Consider the following 19,924-nt stretch of genomic DNA (forward strand, 5'->3'; position numbering starts at 1 on the left):
TAAACCAATGAGAGTGCCATCTGCCATTCCCTTTAAAAGCATTAAGACATTGTGCTGTCAGTCATGATATTTGCATCATCTATCATAAATTCAGCTGATAAACAAACATTAAAGCCAAAAGCCAAAAACATGACATTCCAGATTTCCTATCCTGTCATTAGCTATGATGATGACAGTAAATGTCCAAAAATATGGCATGTCACCATTACCCTGCAAATGTCCAAACAGTGGCATGTCACCATTACCTGCAATTACCATAACTGGTTATCAACCATTATATTTGGATGTCTTGACAGTTGGGTCATTCTGTGTCAAATCAGACAGAATCCAGGAAACTGGTCCAGGTTGCCGCCCCGTCTCATATTTTGAAATTCCAATGTTTTCATAATTTGTTGCTTAATGCCCTGCAAAGTTAAGGCTAGCTATGAATAACACTTTTCAAAATATTAATGCCAAAACATAGCTTCCCAGAAATTAAGCTGTAAAACTAAATTAATATCAAGGGCTGAAAAGTATGAAGACATAGAATTACTACAGAAATATTGTATAGGCCTTGGTTTTTGGGACCCATTCATGATATCAACAATGTTTGAATAAAATTGGAGATGGTGTAGCGACAGCCTTATCTGATTTGACACGGACTGACCCAGTTACCAATAATAAGCCATTGTCACTTTGATATCAGTGGATAGAATCTGTTCAGAAATTGACATTAAAAGCATGTTAGTCTAATAATGGAAATCTCAAGCAAAACACTGAATTTATATTTCACAAAAACTCCACATGGTACACTAATACTGAATTCGGTTTCAATAGGTTTGAAAAACTCATGGCACAGGTAATCCTAGCCTTACAAAAATAAATACAAGTTCAAACACGATGGGGGAAACCTCACTTCAAGCCCTACCTGTACGACAGCCAGGCAAAAATGCACACATACACTCACAAAAGAAAAAAAAAAATCACAAAAGCACCTTACCACGGACTGACCATTCACTGAAATTTGTGTAGCAGATCCAAAGAAACCTGTAACACCGCAACACCGTGATCTTCTCCATCCCATTCAATTCAGGGCCCAGCTGGCCCATACAGCTGCAAGGCACGTCTCAGCACTCACCTTGTGTGCTACATCAGTGGGAAGGAGATTAATGGGGGCCTAACCGATTTAGCTCTGCCTACTTCACAGACTGTCTCCAAAAAATCCTGCTGCACTGCAATTCCTTTCACTGGAGCCACAGATACACCTCAGGAGAGTGAGAGTAATCTGGGATTTCGGCCTTTAAAGGGCTTATTTTCACAGCGTGTTTATCTTTGAAGTATGCATCTTTTGTACTCAGATTATCTTAAATTGGATGGACGCGTCGAGGGGGAAGCCTAGCACATGCGGTTGCGGGCGGCTTACCTTAGCATGGCATTTCTGCCGTCGCTCCGGGTGCAGCGGACCTGCCTTGTCTGGTAGCCGATCTCCAGGTCCCAGGCTTTGGGGTTGTGGTGGTGGCGGTGGTGGTGGTGCAGGGCAGTCTGGATGTGACGCTTGACCGCATTCTTCTCCTTCTCAGAGCCCGAGGGGACGCTGAAGTCCAGCATGGTGCGGCCACTGAGCCAGAGGCCCTTGTGCTGCGGCGGTCGGCATTCACTCCATGGCCCCACCTTAAGGCTGTACTCGTACTCATTCTCGCCCGTGGGGCAAGGGACAGGGTTGGAGCAGGTCCGCGTTTGGGTGAGGTTGGGGCAGTTGGCCCCGCCGTACATGGGCGTGGCCAGGACCACGCGAGTCCGGTGCTGCAGCCCTACGCCGCAGGTCTTGCTGCAGCCGGACCAGGCGGAGAAGTCGGACACCACACAGTCGTGCGGGCAGGGGATGAGGCAGGCCTGCTCCAGCGCCGGCCGGTGGGAGAAGAAATCGCAGATGCGCTCCGTCACCACGGTGCGGTTGGACGTGCGTACGCACTGGACGCGGCGCCGCTGGATGCCGTGCTGCGCCGTGATGCAGGAGACGGCGCGCAGGCGCAGCTCGTTGGAGAGGAAGGGAACGAGGACGCACGGCCCCCATTCCGACACCTCCCACTCGAAGAGGTCCTGGTGCCACTCGCAAACTTTAAAGCAGTGGCGCTGGCCCTCGGGCCGGTCGCCGTGCCGGCAGTTGGAATGGTGCGTGGTCCAGCCCTCGCTGTGGACGCACCACACCGTCCTCGTCTGAACTCCGCCAGAGCCACACTCGACGCCCATACATCTCCCCCACTGGCCTGGCAGAGAGAGAGAGAGAGAGAGAGAGAGAGAGAGAGAGAGAGAGAGAGAGAGAGAGGAAGAGAGAGAGGGAGAGAGAGTGGGAGAGAGAGAGAGGGAGCGAGAGGGAGAGAGAGAGCGAGAGAGAGGGAGAGGGAGAGAGAGAGAGAAAGCGAGAGGGAGAGAAAGAGAGAGAGAGGGAGAGAGAGAAATCGAGAGAGAGTGAGGGAGAGAGAGAGAAAAAGAGAGAGAGCTTCTCAACATCTGCTCCACAACACATATGAAAAAAATCAAGTAAACTGCTTGTTTACGAGGAAGAGGAACAACGATTTCTGTCTGCGTATTAGCCCGCTGTCATCGTATACTCAGTAACAAGTAGTCTCCACAAATGTATTAACCCAGTGAGTGGGCAAGAGCAGACCTGAGAGAATTTGGGCGCTGAGAGAAATAATGGAGTAGACACAATCTAAGGCTCAGAGTCAAAAACAAATGTGTCTCTCCTCAAATATTTCACATCAAATGCTGTGCAATGTCTTCTGACTGCAGAGCAATTACAATGATTTTCCAAACAGACGGTGCTTTGATGTCTTTCTGTTATCAGGTTCAGAGACAAAATTAGTTCAAACAAATTCCATGCCTTTGTTTCCAAACAAAAAGAGAGTCATGCCTCACAGTTAGAAATGAACCCTTTGGAGAGGAATAACAGAAATGACCGAAGCAATGTACACATTTATCATGGTCTTGTATGAACAATAGACTCATTTACATCAAATTAGGATGGATACTGTTTGAAAAAAAGGTTGGTTTATTGCATTCCTTGTATGTTCCTGTGATTTCGCAATAAGGTTATAAATCACACATTCTTTGAGAAGAGTCCACATCAACTTCAAGCTTGCATATTTACCTCAAAGAGTCAATATTCTAAACTGCTGAATTGTTCCATAGTTCATCGGAGCATATCATTAACTTCTTTTCACAGCCCCTGCCATGTCGCCATACTAGGTGACTCTATTTGTCTCTGTTAATAAAGGAATGGCTTCACAGGCGCAACACTCTATTTTCAGAGAAATAACAAATGGCGATTGCACGTCAACGAGGTAATAAGGCTCAAAGAACATCATTACATGTTCTCTCTGCTGAGACTATTCATGTCAACCTCAACATGTACAAGCAAGTACAACGCATGATAATGTTGCCCTCAATTAGGTCGGATACTGAACAAAACGAACGTGTCCATGATATGTCCTTCTGCGGTAATGAATATAGTGTGCGTATATTTTTTTTTTATTTAAATGGAATTGTGTTATTTTGCAACATATTGACAGGGTTTATAAAGAAGGCTAGAGTATGTACATACTGTATGTAAGGACCATAGCTTGCACTGGAAAAACTCTGTATGCAGCACGGAGCTCACAATCTGAGATGAAAAGAGGTCACAATCACATTCGGTACCATTATCTGTAGTTGTGTGCTACAGAACCCCGACTCTGACATGAAAAATGCATGCTCAACTTGATTTCCCCCTCCTACGAGTGTCCTTGGGCGCCACTGTTTTCATTTCGGTGGCTGTCATGTTACATGTCACTATCTTAAACAAGAAAGCATCCTATCTATATTTCAGATAGAAGATATCTTGGGAAAGTTGCACTTGCTATAGTAGCCATGAAAGCCCTTCTGCGAAAGACATACAGTGACCCAGTGACATACACTTTATGAATCTGCATGCTGGGAATGTATCCAGCTGTTGTGCCTCTCTCTGTTTAGACCATGTCACATTACTGACTGATTGCAGATTATTCTTTATAGTCATATCGTTACCAGCTTCAATACTTTGATGCACCATCCAAGGACAATTGAGGCTCACATTCTTACCATCTCTCTATGAACACATGCCCATGATTACATTTGATTGGCCCCTAGTGTGTAGGGGCCACTCTACTTGCAACCCCCAACACAGAAGTCCCCTTCCTACTGTGAATGGTTTAGAGGCGAGAATGGAATTGCTGTCCAAAATCAATGCGGACACTTCTAATCCGCTTGTCACGATAAACAGTGAAAGGTCACACTTCACACCAGCATGTGAGCACTCCAAATTCCTCCACATGAAGCCAACTCACTCCACCCCACCCCACCACCCCCTCCCCGCCCCTTTCTCTCTCTCCAGTGAGGCGCTCATTTTAGAGATTCCTTCACTCCAGCTGTGGCTAGACAGGGTGTTATTCCACACAGACATTGGTTGGCCAGGGCTAGTCTTTTAACAGTGTGCCCACAGCAACCCCACCACCCCCACCCCCCCGCCTTGGGCACTCAGGCAGAGCCGGAACCCAGCTGTGCTGTGCATGTGATTTATGGGCGCGTGATTCAGAATGATTACACTGACGGAGGAGCGGCAAACACACCAAACAGTTCCTCTCCAGCAGTCCACATCTCGGAGGCTGAATAATCACCCTGCCTGTCACCGGCCTGCCCCTCTCCCTGAAGACGGAAGCCAATAGCCCGGAGCCCATTTCTCTCTGTCGCGGTAACTACATCAGCACAGCCAGGGGTCTGCCGGGACCGCCACTTGGGCCACCTGATCTTTCCATTCCAAGCAGGTCCTAATTACAGGTAAAGCACTCTTAACTGAGGCTGGATTATCACACAACATGTGGTGGAGACGGACAAACAGTAAGCCTCCTATTGTAAAGTGCTGTACTGATACCATCCATCAGCTCGCCTCTCACATAAAAGTGCTGTATACTGTATAGTCATATATGCGCTCCCTTATGTGCTATGTAATAATAATGTATACATTTTTAACACAAAAAAGTATGCTATTTGAAATTTGCCTATTTTCATGACCATAAGTCACATTGGTGAGTCATACCCAAAATAAGGTTGTGTTGAACATGAAAAACAAGCACGTAAAAGTGTTTGTACTGTTATGCTACATATTTCTATACTAAATGCTGTATTTCCTTCCGAAAATGTGCACATCGTCTCCCTACATCCATCAAACCCTGCCAGCTGTGTGTATAATTGGTTATGCATGAGGATCATTCACTTTCTCTGTATCTGCATTGGTGTTTGCAAATTCATATCAATATTTCATTTGTCATAACACTTTTAATGAACTGATATACATGCATGGAGAAACATTATTCATAAACACATTTCCATGCTAGATCACATCCCCAAAATGTATTCAATATGAGGCTCTTTTAATTATCAAATTCATGTATGCAGCGACTCATATGATTATCATCACCCAGTCAATCCATCTTTTAATACATCCTGAATCAGCTCATTCCACCCAGATGTCTGAAGGCTGTAAAAGCAACACCATTGATGACTGATGCTTAATTAGTTAATAAATTCTTGAGCTCAGCGACGCAAGGGAAAACGCTCACCTGCTGAACAACTATCATCTATCAATCAAACTTCACACCCCTTATTTAGTTTGCTGTGCTGAATGACAGGGGAACATCTCTAAATAGATGGGGAGAATTCTCTCCCACGGCTGTCAATCCAGCTCCTCCCTATATACTAAATGTAAACCTGATGTAGGACGTCTTTGGGATACATCAGTTGGATGCTTCTGATTGCCATTGTGAAAAAATATGTTTTGAGAAGAAAGCATCAAGCATCGCTGAACGTCATTATATTTTAGCCTGCTGTCTGTGTCTGAGAGAGGTGCTACCACTACTGGGATGTCTGGCAGAAGTGAATTACATGCCAATCAAATTCATGAATATGATGCATGATATTGTGGAATAGATGGTAAAAGCTAAATAAATCAACATGAAATAGACATAAAAATGAGAAATGTAATGTATATGTGGGTATGGATGTTTCTAGTGTCTATGATCTTGCACATACAAACATGAGAATATGGAATACTGATTACTACAGGCTACTTACTTTCTTCCCCTCACTGAAGGTTAATTCAACTTCTCCATCTACCCGCAATTAAACGGCATTTTGAATCCCATGAAGAGCTTTTAAGAAAATGTCAGGCTACTCTAAGCTATATACTTCAGAAATGTCAGAATTAAATATATACAAAATATAGTGGCTGAACTCTGCTAACGTTTCAGTTGTCCTTACTGAACATGCTTTTTGTAGCACTGCTGGAGATCATTTTTTCCCATACACAGAAACAAGGCATCTCTTGAATGAACAAACACACAGACAGATGAATAATTAAAATTAAAGATGAAAGCTAGCATATGGACACCTTGTTTGTTAACAACCCCCCCCCCCATCCCTCTTTTCTGTCACGATGCTAAAAAACCTTGAACATTTACAGAATAAATGAATATGAATAAAAGGCTTCCTTCTTTTGAAATTCAGAGTGATGTCTATTGTTCCAGGGACCTTATCTAGATCTGCACATCTGTGGCTGAGCAGGCTTTCTCTGCCTGTGCCAGAATGGTTTATTGCATCACCATAGGCAACACAGGGCCATGTGTCGAGCAGAACTGTCGAGCTGGACCTGGATTGTCCCGTGACAACATAAGTGATAATGGGTGGAACTGAGTCTACCTTTCCGAACGACGGAAGCAGAAATAAACTTGCCTGGTGCGTTTGTCACACAGCAGAAAAAGGCATTATTAAGCACTCCACTGAATTTGACAGAAAGAAAAAAGGAATCACTGAGTATGTAAAATTAGGCTTCTGTGTTGTAAAAAGTAACTCTACTTTGAAATGCTGGGGGGCATGTCTGCTGAAGGCGCCAAAGTGAATCCTGGAAGTCTTAAATGGATAATTTATGAAACAATCAGGTGAAAAATGGTCACTAGCAAGTCTGGTTTTGCTGGTGGTTTTCCCTTTCCTCCCTGCTTTGTCAAAAGACCAACACACCTCTTCGTCCTTTCATCACCCCTTGGGGATCAAAAGGACATCAAGCTGTTTCACATATTCAGGCAGCTCAGTAGACGCATAATTAGTGGTAAGCATGTAATACAAACCCGCAACCACCTTCATAATGTTAGCATGACTGGGCCTTTTAACTGCACCAAGCATCTGTTAGATGGTGTGTCTTTATGAGTGTTATTAACTGAATAAATTCTACAATAGGATAAGACAGTTACATACAGTATTGTATGAAATCATGGCAACATAATATAGTTCTACTTCAATAAACTTTTCAGATCAGGATTCCATGCATTTTTGTTTGATGTTAAAAAACAAATTGGGCACTAGGGATGCTGGGACATGGTAATTATGAACATGTAGTGCATGACAGATGGTAAACGGATCTAAAGACTGAACTTGAGTTAAACGGTGAGTAATGAAGTCTAAATACACAAAAGTGGTTTTCAAAAGCGACGATTAAAAGAAGCAACAGAGATAATACAGGCCTATAGGATAGGCTCTTGCCTCTAATGCCGTTGCCAGTTGTACAGTGTATTTTGCTGGTGCTGGTTAACTTAGCTGCATGCTTTATTATTGCCTGTTTATGCCGATGGCCATTGACATTACGTTACTATGTGCTCTGGTTAGGGAGGTGGGCTCAGGTCCAGCCTGAACAATCCTGCATTGGGGCTCAGTGTTGGCTCCTTATGCCACTGAATCTCAGATGCATGTCATGAGTGAGGACACTTCTAGCAAATTGTAGTCTGAAGCAAACAATACTGACATTGGAAATAACTCAAAATCAAGCAGAAGAACCACTAGTGCAAAAATACTCAATACTTTTTATATTGTTGTGGCATTAGGCGAATTATGCTACTGTATGTAGGCTACAAGTCCTGTGTGTGCCATTCACCACTCTTTTACTTCCCCAACAAAGAAATGCAGAATGTTTATGGTCCAACTCCACAATTTGGTACTACATGGTTAACATGGTATCTAAAAGCACAAATGCTACAGGTTATGTTTTGGAGAAAACGTGCAACTCAGTTGCAGGACAGAAGCCTACCATGAATAGCATGCAACATACAACACAAAATTCCACAAGACCAGCGTAAAATATAACAACATATCCTTAAAACAGTGTACGGTACATCTCAACCAAATGAAAAGACAAATGGAATTAACATGACCACCTTCTGTATGAAATCTACTTTACCATGAACTTGCACATGATGGCATCCTCTGATATTCTAAACAAGATGAGTCCAACAAATTTGGGAGACGACAGCAAGAAATTCAAATAAGATCTTATTCTTGTCTGACCTTTGCATTCATGGAGCCCCTCTGCCCACGCAACAACTAGACATAGACTGCTGCTTCCATGTTGCTGCATATTAATAACAAACATTCATAGTGGTGCAACCTTTTATTTGTGAATGTCAGCTCTTCTATCATAGTGATGCTGAGACCAGCAAGCATTGGATTGTTAACGCACTAAATGGGAAACAAGCAGGATTTACAATGTTATGAGACAGGTTAGCTTTGCCTTACTGATGATGTGTTGTTGCAATGGTAATCCTGCTCAGTACGCAAGAGCATGGAGTGTTACTGGAGAGTCATTCTAAGGACTTTGACGGAATATTTTCTTGCCTTCTTCAGTGATTTCGTCAGATAAATGACTTATAATCTGAGGTGGCATATTTAAAATTACTTGTCATAAAACTGAAAGAATTTATTTGAGTAACACAAATGCACAAATCCTACCGGAATCAAACTTAGTGTTGCTGTGCAAGACAGAGATTCAGACAGTGAATTAATATAGACGCTAAAAACTAATCTAAGGTCTGTAAGAGTTGAAAATGAGATCTCTACCCTTTTCGGTGTCTAATATTACTATAAGATAACATCAAATTGAGTCAGGCAATAGCATTCGGTCATCTAAGGGTCTGAAAAGACGCCAAAGCAGATAAGACACTCCAAAATTTCACATTGTTAATGAAACATGCTATCGTAACACCCCCAATTATCACCACTTTTGTTCGGAAATTCTAAAACAACAATGTTTTTTAACACTTCAAAATAACATTTGCTAAATGAATCTTACATTTTTCAGTAGCCATAGGTGTGTAGATTTGAACAAAATCTAGTTTGGTTCTTAACGGGAGCATTTACTGCCTGAAATATCCGATTTTGTTTACCACGCTCAGAGTTATAGTGCTGGCCTGATGGGTCGCCTATTTACGCCGTTTCAATGGCACATGAACAGTTAGACCAAGAATTCACGTCATGAAATTAAAATTCCACTGGAGCATATGTGTACACGCAGCCGTACAACACTGTTTACAGCTCTTCGAGTCACGGTAAAATGTCATTTTTGGTACATAGCTAATTTAGATACACCTATGGTGTGGGTGCTTACGTTTCTTTAGGAAACCGCCCCCTTGGTTTGTATAGAAATGGATATTAAGTGACACATACACGCAAGACGGCCGAAATACGGGACCGTCGGTAATAGGGGGAGTTCCGATACATCCTCTACACACTCGCAGGAAACAAGGAATGATACAACCAAGTGAATATTTATCAAGCTCTATGAATAACAAGTCACTATTAGCTTCCAGATAAAACAAAACAAAAACAAAAAGATTGTGTCTCATTTCAGAGAAAACTAGAAAATGTAATTTCGAGGAAATTACCAGTGCATGAAAATATAAATATACTGTATTAACATAAAATGCAAAACAAACTTTTATTTGGAAACAGTTGGCAGGAGTCATAGTTGATAACAACTGACAGTTGAAATATCTAAACAGTTAAATAGTTGAGTAGTTTAAATAGTTAAATTATTTAATAGTGAATTATTGTAGTGAGGACATTTATTTTTAAACAGTTGTGGGCAGAGGAAATAGGAACATAATCTGTAGTCTTAATAGAGCCAGATTGTATGCTTAAAGCCTGAGACAGAGTATATAGTTTAAAAGTTGAATTTAGATAGTGTAATGGATGTTGATAGACAGAAAGTTGAATGGATGTTGATAGGCAGATTGTTTAATGGATGTTGGTGGATAGTTTAATGGGTTGATGAGTGAATGGTTTGAAGAGGATGAATAGATAGAAAGTTGGATGGAATGTGCCTTATATCCTTGTAGAATGGAGAGACACAGAGAGAGTTGGCCTAGTTAAGCAGAAAGCAGTTGATACAGGTGCAATCAGTTTAACTGGCCCTTTGATGGGTCCTAGTAGTGAGCAGCTGGAAGTTGATACAGGTGCAAATCAAGTTAATTAGCCCATTGTGATGTCATCAGCCCATGTTAAGTCTATGGGGGAAAATAAGCTTGTTTTTTATTAATATCTCAAGAAATATAAAGTTTACAAAAGTGAAAAATACATTCCCCACGTGTCCTTTTCAGGACCTACGTTACAAAGTTTGAACGAAGTTTCTACGTTACAACGGTTAAAGCTGAATTAGACGCAGAAATTTGGTGGGAAGAAGAAGAAGAAGAGGAAGAAGAAGAAGAAGAAGAAGACTTCGGATAACAGAACAGTGCATTTTCATGCACTGTAAATATGCTGGGGAGCATAGAGAACTGACCTTCCCAGACTGTCCTCCAGGTCAGATCCAGTTTGCTGCAGTGTAAAAGGCCCCAGACAAGAATGCACTAGAAAGCGACCACTAATTGGATCAGGGATCACCCTGATCCACCCCATGCTGCTCTCTGACCATTAGAAATGTTAGCTTCCTCCCTCCCCAGGCACAACAGAGCACTATTCATAACTGGTCCAGAGATAGAACTACAGGCTAATGGTCATATACAGCCAGGCGGCAGGGTGAAGAAACAGTGGACTCTGGCATTAAAAAATCTCGGGGAGAAGGAAGGCAGGTCTTTCATCCACACCTGCTTTGCTGCAAAGCTGGGGAGACACAAAAAATCAAAGCAGAAGCAATGTGCCGGTCTCCTCTGCCATTCTCCCAACATGAATCCCACTGTCTTGCCATTACATGTGAAAGTCTTAGAACAGAAATCAGAGATATATGGACAAGAAATGCTCTGCTAGGCATCTCGCTCTCCAGAATGAGTTGGGCTCGTGGATTCACTTTGGTAAATGTACGATATCTATGCAAAACAGGTTGTTAGCAAAGACCATGCCAGAAAAAAATCCGATGGTACAACATGACTCAAACACGCCTCAAAATGAATACTTATGATTGTACATACTGTATGCACTGCTCATTACATGCACAGCTCACTGTGACGACACTGAAGTTGTCATAGACTAGGATCAATTCTATGGAAAACATTTAGAAAATGCATCTAGCAAATTCAACGAAAAGTCAGTAAACAATCTATTTCACATAAATGTTTGGTGCTGATTCAGAATGGTCTGTTTACCAAGCTGAATTCTGACTTTCTGAATTTTAAGACTTCTAATTAGCATAATAAAATAGGCCTCCACATAAGCAAGTCATTGCAGGTAAATAGGGTAGACATTTTAACTAGGTATCACTATGAAACTTTCCTGGTTGACTATAAAAAGAGATATCCAAAACTCCCTCTGTAAATACATTTGACAATTTGAATTTGTCAACGAGAATTTTGAACCAGACTTTATCCAATGTTCAGATTTCTGTACTTGATGAAATGTATGCAAATCAGCATACATTTAATTAGATAAATACCTCATTAACATATTCAAAAATAAAAATTCAGAAAACTTGTCTTGTCTTAAAGTAAGTAATCAACTGGGAAATGTCATGGTGATATCTAGCCTATTAGTTAAATTTGTTTTACCCTATTCAGTTATGGTGTCTTGCATAAGGATGCTGAGGCCATGTCATTATGCTAAACAGGCAGGCTTAAAATTCCAGCCGTTCACCTTTGCCAAAGTATTACGCTAATTTGGGCTTAATGGTCTATTTGGCCATCGTCGACTTCAAGGCAGTGCTGCCTAGCCTAACCCTAACTCTTGCACCTTCCAGACAGCGCTGCCTTAAAGTCGATGGTGGGGGGCAAAAAGACCATATATCCTAATTTGGGGTCAGTGTGGTTGTCTCGCCAAAGGAAGTAAAAATAAAAATAAAATCTACTGTAAATAGAAACAGTGTGGGCACTGTACATAGAAAAAAAAAAAAGTCTGGACATTTTGGGGAAAATGACTATCTGAGGCATATCACCATTTAAGATAAAAGATGTCTCTATCATCATGTTAAAGCTCCTCACTGAAACGGCTGCAGTGGGATAAAAGCTTCAGTCCTCAAGCAGCTCTTCACTTAATTTAGCACAGCAGTGAATAATAGACTTTTACATCATGGCACACAAATCAGCTAAACTGCATCCTCCAGCTAAGAAATAAAAAAGAATGTCAGACTGGAATACAGGGCTTTCGGGGGTTAAAGTGATCCAAGGATGGCAGTGTCAATAGCAGCCTCTACAATAGTGGCTCACCATAATCCCTTTCTTGTCTCTCTATCAGGTTACCAAACAAAGCCATTCCAGGCGGTGGAGGTAGTTGTTATCTCCAGACCCATTAGAGAGCTGGCTGATACTGCAAAACCATTTCTTTCTAGTGACTTATTGGTGGGAACAGAAGATGAATGGAGCCACTCTGAGCTCAGCTCCTTGGGATCAAGAGGGGATAGTCCTCTTCATCCACCTGTAAATAAGAGAAGCAGCATCCAGAATTGAACTAAGACACATTTTTACAGGCACAGAAGCCTGGGCGAAAATGCACTCCGTTAGAAGTATCTACCACATCAACAATAAATAAACTGTGTGAGCGTAAAGGTAAAGGTATTGCAAAGTCCTCATTATCAACTTAAAATGGAGCATAAAATGTATACAGTGCGATGCACAGCAGCACTGTGTAATTGCAAGGATATCTATACTTAGATGGGATGTGCAGTGGCTTGTTAAAAAAAATCTCTTCAAAAAGATCAGGGGATGATATGTGTCATTAGTTGCCAAGTACATAATTTTTCCACCTAAGCCTTTAGCACACACAACTTCACAAAAGACTATATATATATATATATATATATATATATACATACTCACATACTCACACTGTGTAGATTTCACACTATTTTTTTCTCATTTGGCTTGTACTGTAGTACAGCACTGAAGGCAGCTGCCTTGTCTCTGTGCTGTCAGATCCCGAGGCATGACAAAAGCTGAGACAAGGCATTCTGGAAGTTACATTGTAATTTGGGGCAGATGGTGCCTTTACAACACCAACTGCATGATGTGAGAGCCTGCCACCACATTTCGAGAGACTCTGGGAGAATACAGCCATGGGTGCAATCAAAAATGTGGTGGAAGGCATGTTTATCTAAATAAAACCATCATTTTGTGGCACAGTTGTACAGCAGTTAGTGATTGGATGCAGAGCATAAAAGGACAATGGCATGATAAGGGGATGAGGTTGCTATCTCACTTCATAAAATAATGGACAATGGCTGTAAAAACCTGCAGAGCACCCTTAGAACATCTGAAGAAAAAATGTCTTTGTTTCAGTATAATTGTGAACTTGGTGTGAACTCTGAGATCTTCTTACTGTTTATATTCCATACTAAAACAGTTTTACAGTATTTCTATTTTATTTTTATATTTGTTTGATGAGTAACTTGAATGAATATCACAGTATTGTGAACACATTTCAACTTAGTCATTTAAATTGGCAGAAGCTCTTGGCAGAATCTTCTTCTGTACATAAATATTTGTTATAACTATATGCTTCTTGGGCACTGGCACCACTGCCTTGGCGTTGTTAGCACCTTGCTCTAGCACAATCTGAAAACAAGGACTTAACCACCCATCACTACTATATACTGCATAACATGCCTCTCAGATGGCTAGAAGAAATTGTGCACACGTTATGTATTATGTCCATCTAAAGTATACATATTACATTCAAATGACATGTGCATGGAATTGGTTGATTGCTGATAATGGGACTAGAGTATAATATTTTTTAACCACAGGGGAGCACGCTTGTGTTCGCTGCAATGTGATAGCATCATTTTTGCTTTAGAAAAAATTTAAGTCTTCAAAACAACTACTTAAAAGGGTGGTTGGAAAAAGGCACATATAATGACAGACAACAATCTGGTTAGCTGAAGATGTTTTAGAGATGAGGAGGGATGGTAGCTGCTGATCTTTAACAGCAGGACAAGTGACAGAGTAATTCATACCTGTCAGCTGTAATGGAACCAATTTTGATGCCACTTTCAGGTCATCAGGGTGATTAAAACCGAATGTTATTTTCTCCCTGCAGTTTAGGCCAAAAAGCCTGGGGACAAATGGAATCTGGAAGCATCATGAGATCACCTCCTTGTGCTCCAAGAGATGTTTTTTCTTCTCATATTCATTTGTGGGACAATGAAGGCAATGAGGGCAAATGAAATCGGATCGAGAATCAATGCAAACGTAAGGAAATGTGTCACCAGGACATCATTATGTCTGCTGTAAAACAAAACCTTTTAATAGAATGAGTCAAATACTCTACACTGATTGTTTATGATGGAATATTTTGTCAAGTGTTGTGTTATATCACTACTAATCAAAAAATGCTTGTTTATTTGCCATGTATGCACTATTACATGCACAAATGCATCATACAGTTGCTTTTATTTATGAAGCCTGTATTCAATATATAGAGGTTATGCTTAATTATCTATCTATTGTCTGCATATAGTATCATCTGTTTAGTATTTGCATTCAGCAATATGGCTTTGAGAGCCACCAACAACCTGAGCCAAAATCATAGTCACAACATACTTGGCCCAAAAAGCTGATTCTGTAAACAGCATGCAAATATTGTGATCAAGTATCATACAATGTCAGCATCAATTACAGCACAAAAACTCTGCCATGTGTGTCACCTTCAAAGGACTTAATGCTATTTATATTATGTAGAAACTTGACATTTCTGGCAAACAACACATATTTCTTCAAGCTCTACCAATAAAAAGCCCAATCCCAAATTTGCCTCCTCTTGCCATAGTAATTAATTGATAAAAGTTAATTGCTTTAAGTTATTTGCTGCCTCAACAAGACATGCATTTTAAACACCTCATCCAATCCCTCTTAAAACCTGAGGATTCAATTGCCTCAACAATTAGGTTTTGTCAATAGAAGAGGTAATGAACAAACCTTCACCTTTGAAACAAGCATGGTCTTGCAAGAAAAAAGAAACATAAAAGAACCAGCGAGTGAGGAGAAAGCAATTTGTACACATTTTTAAAAGTTGAAAGAGGTTGCTCCCGGGGATGATGTTTATGGCGAGCTGATCTAAGCAAGGTAACAGCAAGCTTTTGAGGTCTCCTGGTCAGCTGAAGCTCTATCAGTTGTCATGGGCTCTAAACCACTGGAGGTGAAAACCGGGGAGATGACGGCACCCAGCAAGCTTTCACCTGTCTTTCACTGTCTCCAGAGGGAATCTGAGCCTGGGATGTGCAGATGCAACGCTCACACATATGACAGGGATAATTAGGAGCTAATTAGGCATTTTGAGAGGAACATCCTCTCAGGAGTAGGGAGCCGTCAGGACACTGCACACAAGGGGACACTTTATCAGAGGCTGAAACAAGGTAGCGCATGCTGACTGTCTGCCTCAGTCCATTGTTCAGCATGGTTGAAATGGATCGTCTCCATACTGAACTGCACAGCAATCTCCTGCTTCGTCTTCCTGCAGAAGCGTGTAACTCTAAGAACGGCACTGCATACTTGTTCAACTTGACAATTAAAAGCGGTATATTTTAGCATTAAAAGGTAAGAATTGCACAGAAGTATAGCAATACTTGGCATGTCTCTGAAATCTGCATTTTTGTTCTTGAAAGAATGGTAATTGTAATGGATGTTCAAGACAACTTTTTTTACTAATGGCAAATAACTGAAACTACTATTGTCACTACTGTTACTGTTATGTATGGAGTTCCTTTTCTTGTACAACTATGTTCAGTAAGGAATAATGTATAGAACACCGGTCATTATCGGGAAAATAAGTCCCGACAGGGTAAACAGGACCTTAACACGCCAGCGGTGGGGTCTTGCTTCGCCATAAAGGGACTTATTTTCCTGACAATGACCGGCGTTCTATACATTATCCCACTTATTATACGGCTACTTGCCAAAACGAAAAAATAAACTCTGCATGATCTCTTTACATTTATTTGCTACCGTTTCGTCGTGGCTTTTGCTGAGAAACAAATAGTTTGCAACACACTCGAATCAAACATTCTTTAGAACACAGCTGATCAACCGTCTGGTTTCACTTTTCAATGAAGTGCCATTTTAAGAAGTGACCGGACTACTTGCGGAGTGATATGAATGACGTGAATCAGAAGCACAAAACCCATTTTTCTTGACATTGGTCTGTTACACATAGCAACGGTCTGTTATACAAAATGATCAGACCTCCGAACATTGGGAAGGCCCATTCAAGTGAATGGAGCATTCTACAGCATTATGAAGAGCCGTGTAATAAAACAAAGTGTAACCATAACCTTTAAAATAAAAGAGACAGAGAAATCCAGAGGGAGCCAAACATGCCATAGAAAGAACCACAAAGAGCCAGACAAAGAGAGAAAAAAAGAGACAAAAGAGGAGAGAAAAACTACATGTATCACTGTGATGCAGGGGCATCATAGAAAACACCACTCTGTAGTGTGAAAAAAAATGAATATATTCCACTATGCTGGTGAAACACATGGCAAAGAAAGTTCTCTCAGGAAGAACAGGTGCTAGTGGGATACCTTTTCTTTTGTCTAATCATTTCAGGCCACTAATAAAAAAGAGACTTTCTCTGGGTTTGCCGTCTGTTTTTTTATATATACATGTATATATAAATATATATTGTTTGCATTTGTAGTAAGTAGCAATATGCTGTTTCCTATCGTTTCTATTTGTTGTATGCTGTAGCAATTATAAAATCACACTGCTGGTACTGCAAATGTGCACATGACCCTTCTATTTACTCAACCAATTGCATTCTCTTTCAACAAGACAACGGCAAGTAAGCCCCCACGGCTGAGCACACAAGCAACAATTTCCTGAAGGTGTCTGTTTATTATTACATGCCTGTGTTCTCCCTCAGCTCATTGAAATGCAACCCCAGGAGCAACCTATTTAGATTTCAACTGCTTTCCATCTGAGAAAGACATTCCTAGCCGGACTAAATACAAAAGGCAAAGTAAAAGTGCCTGTTTGTAAGACAAAACATGGATTTTTTACTACATTTCTCTAAATTTTCCGAGACCAGTAGCACATGAGGCTAAATCTGAACATTCCCCAGAGTCTTCACCAGAGCTCCATCATTATGTATAGATTGTTTTCTTGAATATTTACTGCAAGCAGGCACACAATCTGGGAACAAAAAACGATTCCAATATTCTGACATTTACAAAAGTCCTAATGTGTTTGCTTTTGCTTAGCTCTTCGAACTGAGTTCTCCGACTCAGTTGGTCAGATCGCTGGCGTCTCCGTGTCTGTGTCTGGTGCCTGATCTATTGGAATGCCTGACATTGTTGACGATAAGGCAGCAGTTTAATATTTATAGCATTACTCCACCGAATCAGTAGAATTGACTTGCCATACCCGTCAAGCCAAATGCTGCTTCCCTCTTCTCACCAATGCACTCTCTCAGTCTCTGTCTAGGAGATACGATTGAGGAAATGAACGAGAAGAGATAGTCTGGAAATAAATGAATCAATACCACAATATCGAGGCACCAACCTTACCATTAACTCTTGAAGGGATCTTTAACATTAGTGTGAGGAATTAAGAAGGTTTAGTTACAGTATGTCACTTATTGTTATACAGTGTCAGTGATAAACCCACTCTTTACAGAAGACACAGTAGGGGTGTGTAGATGGGTGGTAATATGTGTATGCTTGCATGCAACATAGGCCACCATTACCATAGTGGTGGTACCGGACAGGGCAATGACAGCAGGGATATGACATCTACTGCCATAAGGGGGCCCTCCCGAGGAGCCCTGGAGTTGCCCTCCGGCCATGTAATATCATGTTAATTACCCCTCTGACAGGGCGGTGGGAAGGCTGAGGTGCGCTGAAGATAGTGCCTCGGCTGAGACCTAATCACAAGGGAACCAATTTGACTGCCTGTGTGTCTGCAGCAGCCTGGAGTCTCATCGTTCATGACAGCATGGAAACATTACCGCTAGGATATTTGCTGCAGTGAAAATTATTCCCTGACGGAAAAAGATATATTTTTAGATAGAGCTGTGTCTCCCCCCCCCCCCCCTTGCGTTTGTTTTCACTCACACTTAAGTTTTGAGCAGGTGCCTATTTACAGGCCAAGTGGAGTTATCAAACGGCCTTAATGCCAGCTTGTGTCTTGGTGTGTTCTCTGTTGTTGTGCTGTTATCTCCGTTATCTATTCTGTGGTGTCAGGGAATCCTCAGTGCGGTGCAGATGTCTTCTCTTCCCTGATTCCAAATGAGACTCATTCTGCAAGACTCTACTCTGGATTGTAGAGAATTGGCTTCAGATCACGACAGCATACTGGGGGGCTTGCCAATACCATAGCATCAGGACCACAGTGCAAGTCTGCCGTGCAATAGCTGTTATATAGTAATAACTGGGATGAATTTTGCCTAGTGCTGTTTACTGGGAATTATGAGCTGCACAGATATTGGTAGCGCAGCTTCAGTGACCCAAATGCTGGTGACACACACGCAGGGATACAGGAGTGATGCCGGAATGCTCACGCAGACAGTGGGAAGCAGTGGAATTAGATAAATGGGTAAGTGGGGAAATGTGCACACAAACCCACATACCAAGAGCCCCCAGGAGCTCAAATTATATCCTCCTATCCATTCTATTAGCCTTAATATTTCATTCTGCACATGTGCAGGGACTATAGTTTGCAGACTCGATTATGAAATTAAGAGGCCAATTTCTTCGTAAAATGATTAGCATTCTAGAGCTGCTGCAGACCTCTCGCCTCTTTGAACATGATGTCCAGTCGAAATTCATCATTCATGACACCTCAAAAATCACCATATTTTGCATATAGCTGACATACCACCCTTTCAAAACTTGAAAAGAGTTCTGAGACAGGAACCATTCTGAAATCCAACTCTCAGCTGAGGATATTCTCCAGGGGAAACGTGAACTGACTGCTTGGAAATTCCTTGCTGGTAGGTCCGCCGAGATCGGGTGTCAGCTTTTATGACAACCTCAATCAGTTCCCACCTGACAGAGATAGCACAGCAGAAGGGCACACGGAAGAATCTCAACTGCATGATCAATGCTGAGAGCGCTTTTGAAGGCTCACCTTCAGATTCTCTCAAGGTCGCTTTGATAACCGGCGCACATAGATGACCATTACCACAACGAAGCTCACACGTCAAAACAGCGATATTTGAAACAGAAAGGGAAGCAGAAAGAGGAAAGGTGAGGGTTGGGGAGTTGAATTCACTCAGGCTGTCTCCTTTTCCCTCTTCCGTCACACTCCTTTCCTGTTGTTCAGACACAGCAGCTCCCAAAGAAAAGTGGTTAAGGGTGCGGTGGGGTGTTTGTTTCTTAGGGTGGGTACAGGGAGCGTTTACAATACTGATGCTTCCTTTAGCCAGAGAAAAGTCGACTAGAGGGCCATTTTATGCTTAATTTACAAAATCGTTTCAGCTTGATGTCTTAAAAACAAAGACAAACTTACTACCTTATTGTCTGATTTCACTCTTCAAACATGTAGGAGACATGTTAACATGCCTTCATCATTATAAACCAAACAAAGGCTATCATTAAATCTGATCTGCTTCATATAAAAATACATCAGGAGAACTGCTTCATCATTATAACAGTTTTTAAAAATAGTTTTCCTGTGTTGTGATGAATGGATGT

At 41.5% G+C, this 19,924-nt stretch overlaps 1 protein-coding gene across 3 annotated transcripts in view; it reads right to left on the reverse strand.

Moving 5' to 3' along the window:
• The window catches only part of thsd7ba (thrombospondin, type I, domain containing 7Ba), a 134,661-nt gene that overhangs the window by 70,565 nt on the left and 44,172 nt on the right, over nucleotides 1-19,924 (reverse strand). For all 3 annotated transcript variants that reach the window (XM_042084244.1, XM_042084243.1, XM_042084242.1), the window contains exon 4: nucleotides 1,403-2,246. In XM_042084244.1, the coding sequence (XP_041940178.1) occupies nucleotides 1,403-2,246 (844 nt within the window). The remainder of the gene's footprint in view (nucleotides 1-1,402; nucleotides 2,247-19,924) is intronic.

The sequence above is a fragment of the Alosa sapidissima genome, chromosome 2, assembly GCF_018492685.1.
Source record: "Alosa sapidissima isolate fAloSap1 chromosome 2, fAloSap1.pri, whole genome shotgun sequence".
In the NCBI taxonomy this organism is placed as follows: Eukaryota; Metazoa; Chordata; class Actinopteri; order Clupeiformes; family Clupeidae; genus Alosa; species Alosa sapidissima.